Source organism: Cucurbita pepo, unplaced genomic scaffold (assembly GCF_002806865.2).
Source record: "Cucurbita pepo subsp. pepo cultivar mu-cu-16 unplaced genomic scaffold, ASM280686v2 Cp4.1_scaffold000668, whole genome shotgun sequence".
Classification (NCBI taxonomy): Eukaryota; Viridiplantae; Streptophyta; class Magnoliopsida; order Cucurbitales; family Cucurbitaceae; genus Cucurbita; species Cucurbita pepo.
In genome coordinates, this window is record NW_019646889.1 from 1 (window position 1) to 10,632 (window position 10,632).

At 35.1% G+C, this 10,632-nt stretch overlaps 3 protein-coding genes across 3 annotated transcripts in view; all 3 read right to left on the reverse strand.

The window, feature by feature from the left end:
- Window positions 1-3,845: 3,845 nt before the first annotated feature.
- Window positions 3,846-5,460, reverse strand: LOC111785718 (probable indole-3-pyruvate monooxygenase YUCCA4). The gene is made up of 4 exons (XM_023666099.1): window positions 4,726-5,460; window positions 4,405-4,653; window positions 4,209-4,331; window positions 3,846-4,076 (listed from the first exon to the last, which is right to left on the reverse strand). Exons 1-4 carry the CDS (start codon window positions 5,368-5,370, stop codon window positions 3,846-3,848), a joined length of 1,248 nt encoding a protein of 415 aa, XP_023521867.1. The 5' UTR covers window positions 5,371-5,460.
- A 4,396-nt stretch (window positions 5,461-9,856) lies between these two features.
- Window positions 9,857-10,462, reverse strand: LOC111785720. The gene is made up of 2 exons (XM_023666101.1): window positions 10,360-10,462; window positions 9,857-10,243 (listed from the first exon to the last, which is right to left on the reverse strand). Exons 1-2 carry the CDS (start codon window positions 10,458-10,460, stop codon window positions 9,934-9,936), a joined length of 411 nt encoding a protein of 136 aa, XP_023521869.1. The 5' UTR covers window positions 10,461-10,462; the 3' UTR covers window positions 9,857-9,933.
- A 29-nt stretch (window positions 10,463-10,491) lies between these two features.
- The window catches only part of LOC111785717 (pleiotropic drug resistance protein 1-like), a gene marked incomplete at its 5' end in the record, with an annotated part of 6,128 nt that continues 5,987 nt past the window's right edge, over window positions 10,492-10,632 (reverse strand). The window contains one exon of the mRNA XM_023666098.1: window positions 10,492-10,499. Within this exon, the coding sequence (XP_023521866.1) occupies window positions 10,492-10,499 (8 nt within the window). The remainder of the gene's footprint in view (window positions 10,500-10,632) is intronic.

Consider the following 10,632-nt stretch of genomic DNA (forward strand, 5'->3'; position numbering starts at 1 on the left):
TTAAAAAATATATATTATATTATTTATAAATTATTGTATGAACTAGATGATAATGGTCAGCTTGAATATTCCTCAACTTGAATATAGTTTAATTTATATAAGACAGTCATGTTTTTAAACAATAAATTTTTTTTTTCTTTTAACAAGATTGAGAACAAACTCTAGCACCGAGTAGCTTAATTTTCTATTCTTGAACGGTATCGACGTTTATTGTATACTTTGTCATCACCCAACATAGAATTACTCAAAATAAAATACATATAATCAGTGAGTTTTCATGATTGAGTCATCGAGAAAAAACGTGCACCTTGTTGGTATATGTAGTGTCTTTAATCCTTTTAAGTTTTTCTTAATTATCCTATTTTTAGGATCACTCTCATTCGGATGTGGTATTGGTTCATTCATGGACCTTCTAGTACTCGGGTGTCACAAATTTTGTAGCTATCCCTTATGTTGTCAAGGGTCGGAATCCAACATTTGTGCCTTTTGACATGCTAGGATGTTAGGGACAATATACCTCTGTCGCAAATATAACAATTATTAATTATTAAAACCAAATATAATAGTGGTATTGGAGTGTTGGAAAATAAATATAATTTTTTAATAATTTATGAATAAAAAAATGTGGTCAACGAGTGTACGATTAATAATTAAAGAACAAGAAGATATTCTTGGATATTAGATCATATTAGTGCAAAATGTAACACAAAATATCTTAATAAAAATAATGAATAATGACATGAGAACAAAATATAAACTATATAATAAAAAAATGTTGGAAAAAATAAGACAAGATAACGAGAGAATATAATAAATTATATTATTTTTATGGTTTTAAAAAATATAATAAAATTAAAATAAAAAAAAGGGAAAGTGAGAAAAATGTAATTAATGTTCTCGTAGGTAAAAAAAAAAAAATAATAATAAAATAAAATAAAATATGAGCATGCATTATTCCATTATTTTTCACGCTCAATTTTCCATTTGCCACGTGCTCTATTCTTATTAGATAATTATTTTACCCTAAAATTAGAATAGATAAACCTGAGTTAGGTTAAGGGTTAGGTTCGGAAAATCTTTTAACGAGCCCGAGATTTCGAATTGATTGAGTTTGTGACCCAAACAACCTGAATAGAGTTCACAAGGCAATCTAATCCGAAAAACCCTCTATTTCTGCGTTTTGTTGAGTTGTTCGATTTTTTTAAATAAAAAAAGCATATTTATCTACCATACGTATTATATTAATAACTAAAATATTGAAAGCTACATTCACAACTCACAGTGCATCACTAAAATTGGTTACCAGCATTAAATATTATTGATTTTCATAATAATCTTAAAAATAAGATAGGGTAGAGTTGGATTTAAACTCTATTTTCGAGTTTATTGGGTTGACCCAACTAAAAATATTTAACACGAATCGACCCAATTTTTTTAATTTACTAAAAGTTCACCCCAATCCAACCATTACGATTTGGGTTAGATAGTCCAAACTAGTCAGATTTACCGATCATATGAACATCCCTAAAAACTAAAGGTGTCCATAGGTTGAATTTAGTTAGATTAAGACATTTTTAAAACCTAATATAAGTTAAGATTATAACAATATTTGAATATTAGGTATAATATATGAAATTGAAAGTTTAGAACTAATACAAACGTAACAAATTTATTTTTTTCGGTAGATTTTAAATACTTAAAATTAGAACATTATCGACCGTTGAGATGGTTAATGTTTCCTAACTCATAATTGATGAATTCATTGGCTATTGAATACGACACGAATTGCATTTATTTATCCACAAAATTGGTACAACATAAACGAGCTGAAATAGACGTATAAGGTAAAATAAATTTAAAAACACATATTCATAATTAAAGTCATAGCTCAAATTGAACTAGTTAAGCATGATTTTTAACAGATTATTTAAATTAATGAAAATTATTTTTATATAATTTTTTTGTCCGCAAAAAGAGATAACTAAGAAACTCATTTATTGAATTTTGATGAATGAGTTGGATAAAATTTAGAGAATTGGGCCGGGCCATTAAAATTGGACTAAAATGGAGTGGGCCCATTAAAATGGATCCGTAATGGCTCGGCCCATTCATTCGCTCAGTTTTTACCGGACACGAACCTGGTTTTTCCATTTTTTTTAAATTATTTTGAATTAGACTCAATTTTAAATAATTTTGAAGATATAAAATGTAGTGTTCGTTTTTGGATTAGTCAAACACTCAAATTCAGGCCAAAAGTTAAACGAGCCGGTGAGACGAGAGTTCGACAAAGGAAGCCTCTGCCCGATCTCCACACTCGAGACTAGCTGAAATAAGGAAATAAAAATCATCGTGTACTACGAGAGAGGAAGATAGTAAAGGAAGAGATTTTAGCTAATAATGTTTTTGACTCGTGCAACTAATATAGTATAGTAGAGATTTTTAGCTTCAAAGTTGAGATAGTCGTGTGCTCGAAGTCTATCTAGATCAACCAGTTGAAACTACAACTAGTATAAAAATGTGAACGTTGCATCTACACGACTACTTTCGAGATAATTAATAATATACAAAATGAATCAATGAAGTTGCTCGATACAGATTGACCGTTACATTATCGATCGAATAATAATCATAATAATAACAATAATAATAATTTGTTAAAAATGAAAATAATAATAATTAATAAGAGTAAATCGAGAGGTGGTATATTAATTTGCATGGGGGATGGCATGCATGCAGGTGAGCTCCAGTGATTGATGAGTACAAATGCATGCCATGTCATGCCAACTTATATATATATATATGGTTTATTGCGCTCCCCGAGGCCACTCTCTCTTATGGCGCGTGAATTCCACTCGCCTACTTGTAACAACTGCGCGTAGGAACCACGTGCGAAGGGGAGAGATGGGAACAGATGAGATGGAAGAATGGTAAGAAGAAGACTGAAATAATAATAATAATAAAAACTGTCTCTGTGTCTATCTGCCAAGAAATAATATTTGTATTTATGTAAAAATAAAATAAAATAAAAATAAAAAATAAAAGGGAAGGGGAAGGGGAAGGGTGACGTAAGCATGGAAGGCTGTGATAGGGATGGGGGTGTTTTGGGATAGTGTGTTTGTTTCAACTCGCGTATTGGAGCTGAGCTTAGCTCATAGGTTGTCTTATGGCGGCAGAGAGCCACAGAGATTAGCTCACAACAACTCCATCACTCTTTCCTTTTGTTTCCAACCCTCCAAAATTCTTAAGACCTAAAATGGTGGGTCGGTCATTTAAATACAGACTAAAACCTAAATAATGTCGATGAGATTCTACGTTGATTAGAGAGAGTAACGAGTGTCAGCAAGAATGATGGGCCTCGAAATAAGTGAATTGTGAGATCGCACGTTGGTTAGAGATGAGAATTAAGCATTTTTTATAAGGGTGTGGAAACTTCTCCTTAAAAGATGCGTTTTAAAAACATTGAGGGGTCTCGATAGGAAAAACCCAAAAAAGACTAACAGTGGGTTTGGGCTGAAATCCGAAAAAAAAAAATCTAAAGAATATATCTGCTAGCAGTGGGACTTCAACTATTACAACATCACAATGATACAATAGTGACTTGAACAGTGTAGGTTAGAATATTATTATTATTTTTATCCTCAGTCAAAATTTACTATTTTAGGTGCTCAAAATAGGATATTTACATAAATAACTAAAATTTGAGGACATTCTATTTGACAATTTCCCCTTTTTTTTTACAAAGCTTGGTCAAGATTCATTGATAACAAGGCATTAAACGCCCCGTTCAAAATTGATGTATTTACAAATCAACCCCAAAACGGTCTCGTTCCAAAATTACTTCATTTTCATTCAAATTCTTTAACGAATATTACGTACGAAGATTTATTCTTGTCATCCTCATTCCACCCCGCCCGCCATTGCTTGGCAATGTCGTCGGCAATTTTCATGGCATCCGACGAGGTTCCGAGCAGCCCTCTCTTAGTAAACCCGACCGTGTATAACCCCTTCTCGCCTTTCCACCCGTTTGGAAACGGGGTTTTCGGCATCCCGTCTTTCGTGAAAAAATCACACCCATGCTGCAAATCATAATCCTTAGACACATCCATTAAACTAAACCCTAAACTCTAAATCCATTACTCAAAAACACCCGTTGTCCAAATCGAAACAATATGAACTTTACGAGCAATAAATTATATTATATCGGATACCTCGAGCCAACTTGGCACATTGCTTCGGTACCCGGTTGCTAAGATTATCGAATCAAACTCCTTCTCTTGTCCATCCATGAACTTCGCTCCATTTCTTGTTATCTCCTTAATCCCTTCCATTATCTTCATCCAAAAAAAAAAATGATTATATCACAAAGTCTTTAATTAATTAACCAACTAACTGATATAAATTTACCTTGATCTTCCCTGATCTTATATACGACAGGGCTCCAACGTCGAGAACCGGGGTCTTTCCCGTAGCGTTTTTGAGCTCGATCGGACCGGTTTTCGGTCGTCGGAGACCCAATTGATTGGTATTGCCTAGAGTCAAATTGGCAGCTAAAAGAAGAATCTTATCCACCAATTTTAGAGGTAGCCATTTCATAAGCCCCATCGCTATTCCAAACGTCGAGAATCCGAACATTTCTTGCGGTAATACATGAACCTAGACGACGAATAAATGATTAATTTACCCTAGGTTAAAACTAAATTTACCGTGATTGAAGAAAAAACTTACCGTGTTTCTAACAACCATATGGGGGATGGCATTTTGTCTGCAGAGATCCAAACTAACTTCCATACCGGAATTCCCACAACCAACGACCAAAACCCTCTGGTTTTTAAATTCCGAACCGGACTTATACATACTAGTATGAACCACGGTTCGAGTAAACCGCTCAATCCCCAGAATCTCAGGAATAACCGGCTCTGCATTTTCACCGGTAGCGACGATGAGCCAGCGCGAAATGTACTGAGTATCTTGAGTGGAGACTCTCCAAAACCGGGAAACAGAGTCGAATTCAGCGGCGAGAACGGTCTGATTGAACCGGGGTTGAATGGAGAAATGGGAAGCGTAGGATTCCATGTATGAAATGAACTGATCTTTGGAAGGGTATTTTGGGAAGTTTTGAGGGAAACCCATGAGAGGAAGCTCGCAAAAATGCTTGGGGAGATGAAGTTTGAGGCGATCGTAGGTCCGGTAGTGCCAAAGGGAAGCGATGCAATCGGATTTCTCGAGAATGAGCGAAGGGATTCGATTGTGGGAAAGGGAAGCGGCGGCGGCTAATCCTGATGGGCCAGCGCCGACAATTATGGGGCCATGGATCCATAGGCATTTGGGTTCTTGTGGTTGATCGTGTTCTTGGTGTTTGCAAGAACCCATCAAGGTGGCTCTGTTTTTTGTGGGTTGCTCTGTTTTGGTCTTTGGGGGTTTTACTCTGTTTTTCTGTGCGAGATTTGAAGGAGTGTGGAGTATAAATGGATGAAGACAGAGAAAGCAAGAGAGGGGCTTTAATGGAGGCGTGAAGGTGAAGGAAAGGGATTTGGTTCAGTTTTCCTCCAGGCTCTTTCTACTTAGCGTCTCTGCTGTAGGGATATATACTTATTTATTTATTTAGTAAATAAGTAGATATATAAAAATGGGGTAGGGACGATGTTGTTCGGGATGGAGAATGTAATCTACGACTCTAACCCTATTTACTTTACGGAGAGAAATCTATCCCCTCCACCTTCGTTTTCTATAAGTTAAAAGAACGACTCTAAATGTGTTCGTATGAGCTATCTTTATTTTAAAGAATCCCGACTTATGAAATTGTAAATAAAACTTTATATAATGAACATATTTACTCATGTCTATCCCGTCACATTTGAAAATTGAAACCATTTGTTTGACATGGAAATGAAAGCACTAATTAACCCTAAATCCCACTAATACAAAGATTAAGCGAAATCTGGAATGTTCGAGATATTAAAGAACTTTCCTTTTCGCAGACCTATTTCCATAGCCTCCTTGATTTCCAAGCTCTCTTCTTCTTTTTTTCAATTCATTGTTGGGTAAGTTTTCACCCTCATTCGACAGAGATGGAGAGTTTATATATTGTTCGGGTTGCAAAGTTAATAATTAGATTAAGATCGACCTTTCTTTAAATTTTTCTCTCAATTCTTTTTTTGTTGAATTTTTGTCGATCATCCTACTTTTAATAAATAAAGATTTACCGATCACGTATGCAAAATAATATTGCACAAAGTCAGCGACAGAGCCAAAAAAGAAAGCGAAGTAACAGTTACCTACTCATTAGCTTAATTATATATATATAGCCTCCCGTTTATCATAAATTACAGAGATAGAACATACAATTTTGTCATTCGTTTAAGAAAATTATTCATCTCACATCATAACGACTCTCGAAAGAATTTGAATTATGAACAAATATACTACTATCTTAGGTTGAGCTATCATCTACATAATTAAGAACCTCAAAATGATAAGTAATTAATCTAGGAAGAAGTTTTGGAATGGATCATCTTGATGATCAAGATCAAAAGTAAAGAAAACTCGTGATTCGAATCACTTCACAAGATAGTTTGATCAAGACTACTTGAATGACTCTAGCATGCAAATCTAAACACAAGAAATATAAAAGACTTACGAAACATAAGAAACAACTTGCGTTTTGGTTTTTTTTTTTTATTCTACGCTAATTTTCCAACCTCGAGAAGTCCCCTATTTTGGAATCATTAGGGATTTGGATTTGTACAATTAAGTGATGCAAAAACCAAAGTTTTATACGAAACCCAATTTCCACAAAAACACAAAAAATTGACCTTAGTTGCAAATTTTTGAGGTCATGTCTCGAGATTTATAGATCATCTTCTTCCCAAAATCTTTCTAATTTATTTAATCTTTCTAGCCTCGACAAGAATCCGGAGCGCTCCCAAGAGGTGGATTATGAGATCTCACATTAATTGGAGAAAGAAACGAAACATTCCATACAATGGTGTCAAAAACTTTATCTAATAGACGTCATTTAAAACCTTAAAAGAAAAAACTTAAAAGAGGACAATATCGACTTGTTACAATTAGATTGAATAATTTCGACGAGTCGTGGAAAATGGAAGTTTGTTTATAAACTTATTACAAAAATACGATTTGGACATAATTCTTCTTAATTTTCCCCCTTTCTTTTTTAAATCTTCCAAAAAAAACAATAAATAAATCTAATAAAAATAATATTAAAAACAATTTTGTATGAAACGAATTAGCGAGGGTAAACGGTGGAGGTTGACGTCACGTGACCAAAGTCAACCGTCACAGTTGCCCAATCAGACAACCACGTGACGGTAAGGTGGGTCCACTGAGCCACTTCCAGCCAACAAAATCTCTGTACGTGGTCCCCACCTGCTCTGGTGAACGAGCGTAATGACCAAAACAACCCTGACATCCCTTCCTTTTTGAATTGACACGTTTACAACGAAGCGAACCGACCCTCAGTTTTTTTTTGGTAAGAGGATTAGTGCAATTCGATTTGATAGGGAAGGGTATTATCGTCATTAAGTCCTCCGCCACGTGTCACCCGCTTAACTCAAGGTTCCTTTTTGTAGAAATATTTTGACTGCAGTTTAAGTGGATCCTTATCCTTGAATCCAGGCCGTCCAGTGTTCCATCAATCACGCATACTTCAATGTCAATCGAACGGTCAGGGTTCCATCACTAGAACTTTTAAATATTTAAATAATACAAAATAAATAACATTTGGGCCCAATAAAGCCCAAATCAGAGGCCCAGAAGATGGAATTTTAACTATATCGGTCAAAAAGAGAATAAAAAAGAGGAGAATTTTATTTATCTTTTTAATTTTTAATTTTTTAATTTTTAAAAATTTAAAGGATTCCTAACCAATGGAAATGTCATCCATCTATCACCTTTGTGGTGGAAGATTTTATTTGGTTTCCTCAAAATGGGAATATAAATAGAAAAAAAAGACCTCCGCAAACTTGGAAAAGGATTTACAAATATTTCACTTCAATCATTTGCATTTGTGTGATGCAAAAACGATCCCGTCCCATTATTTGATAGATCGAATAATTTTTTTTTCCTCCTGACAGGGAAGACCGAAAGTTATCGAATCATCATCATGATATAGAAAGAATATACTTTTTAAAAATTTGTCGATCGTCCTCAACCTAAGAAACAAGTCAACTGATAATAATATATGTTATCGGATAAGAAGTCTAAGCTTCAAATCTCGTCATCTCACTCGTGGTTGAACGTTTTAGTTATAATCTTTTTTTTCTTAAAGAAAGTGACTCGCTTGAATTCATGCAACCAATCAACCATCTCTCGTGTTCCACTCGTTCTCAGTTGTTCACAAAGAAAGAGACTTTAAGCTTGGTTTTTGAATGGACGAAAAGTTATAGATGAAACTGAAGCACGTGAAGTTGAACCTAGCAATGTTCAACTAAAGCAAGCTTGAGAATACTAAAATGAGCATGAACGTTAAGTTAACGCATGGCTGGTATGAAATTATTGTATTGTACAATTAACATGTATTTGTGGTTGCTTATTATGTGTTATGTGATAATGATATAACCGTGTATGTGTATATTTGATGCATCGTTCTTCTATACAATGACTCTCAAGATACCATGAACTAAAATATGTTAGAAATGTTATGATTAGGTACGTTAGCTTCGTAGATAATGTATGTCACGATAACATGGTAGTATTGTATGCTTGCATGAATTACTTCTCCTCCTATATTTATACTAATGCGTACTTATGAGAATAATTTCATGTCCAATTTCTTTATGTGGTTCGATTGTGTGAGAGCGTAAGCCTACGTGTAGGCCTTGGGTTCACGAAAATTGGGCATTCACCTGGTGGGCCCATGTTCATATATAGGAAAGTACCATGCATTTAAACCACTGAGAATGAAATTCGAACCTAAAGCTATAGACGTAGCTTTAGGTAGCATAAAATATGAAACCTTGTTACAGATATTTGCATTTCTTGACCCAATATTCAAATCACGCGTGAGATATCATTAAATACTCATCCTATTATTATTAAATATTTTTTCAGGTGAGATCCCAGGTATAAATGACCACCCGTTGTGAATATTATTAAATATTTATCCAAAAATAAGTGGTTCATAGTGATCATTTTTTATAGGGGACATTTTTTTTTTCTCTCTTTTATATTTATATTGTCCATAATAATTATTTATGCAATTATTATCTAATCGTGATTTGAATGATTAGAGTATTTCAACGGCCGGCCCATTACTGATCTAACTATATGGGCCTTTAGCCCAATACGGCCCAATTATGATTGGTTCAGTTCAAAAGCTGGTTGAGGGCCCATTTCAAACTAGATAAAGCCAGTAACATGGGCTTAGCCCATATATACACTAGCCTTTTCCTGGCCCAACTTATTTGTATATTCTGGGCCCCTTAAATGTTAAATTGACATTTTTGACCTTTACTTTTATACGTCTTTATAAATGTATGGTTGGTCGTGTTTAATAAATTTCTAATTTTACATTTAATATGTAATTAAACCTTCTATAAGTGATTACCATAATTTCAACTAATCGCTCTCTTAATTCTTTGAGTGAGTTGCGGGTTTGACATTTTTTTTGTTGAGTCAACCGGATCAACTGAAAAATAAAGTTATAATCCAAATATATTTATAAGATTAAGTCAGTTGTTGAGGGTTGACATTTTTTTGTTGAGTCAACTGGACCAACTAACATTATAATCCAAATATATTTATAAGATTAAGTCAGTTGAGAGTTGACATTTTTTTATTGAGTCAACCCGACCAACTAAAAAATAGTGTTAATAATTCAAATATATTTATAAGATTATTACGAAAATTAAGAATATTAAAGCTTATTCATATTGTAAAATGGTATTTAAGCATTGGTATTTAGGGATTTGGTAATTACATAGAGAAGCAGCGAGTAGAGAGGGGAGATGGATGTATGGTTCGGAGTTGAGGAGCTGTGCGAGGAAGGGCGGCGGGCTCCCATCTCCGGCGGGCGGCCGGCCTTGGGAGATTCTCCGGCACGATGGTTTCGAGGGAATTGAGCCGCCACTGTGGGCACATTCTTTCTTCGCTCCATTTTCTGGAATCAACAAAATTGACATCTCCCATTTCTACGCCGCCACTTTCTCCGACCATTTGCAGAGCCACTGCCACTCCGACCACCCCCAAAACGCACCGCTTTTGCCATCGTTCTCCATTTCCATTCCTGCCCAATTCCACACAGATGTTTAAATTTAATCCCTGGTTTTGTAAATTCGAAAGCAGATCGATTTTTTTAATTACAGAACCAAAATGAATGATCGGAGTGTGGTAAGTAATTACCGTGGAAGGAGTTGATTGGTGGTGGGTGTGGTGGACTTCGGGAGCAGCCGCGGCGGCGGATTGAGGTTGTTCAGGCAACAAGTGGTGGTGGACATAGCCATTTTCTTTTGATGAATTTGTCTGTTGGAGTGTTTATGGAACTGTGGAATTTGGGAGAGAAGGAGATGGGAAATGGAGAAGTTAAAAAGAAGAAGAGGTTGTTGGTCAGCTCACGGTAGTTGAGAAATGAGAACGACGGCAAGGGAAGTCCAGCAAGTTTGGAACAGCCACCGT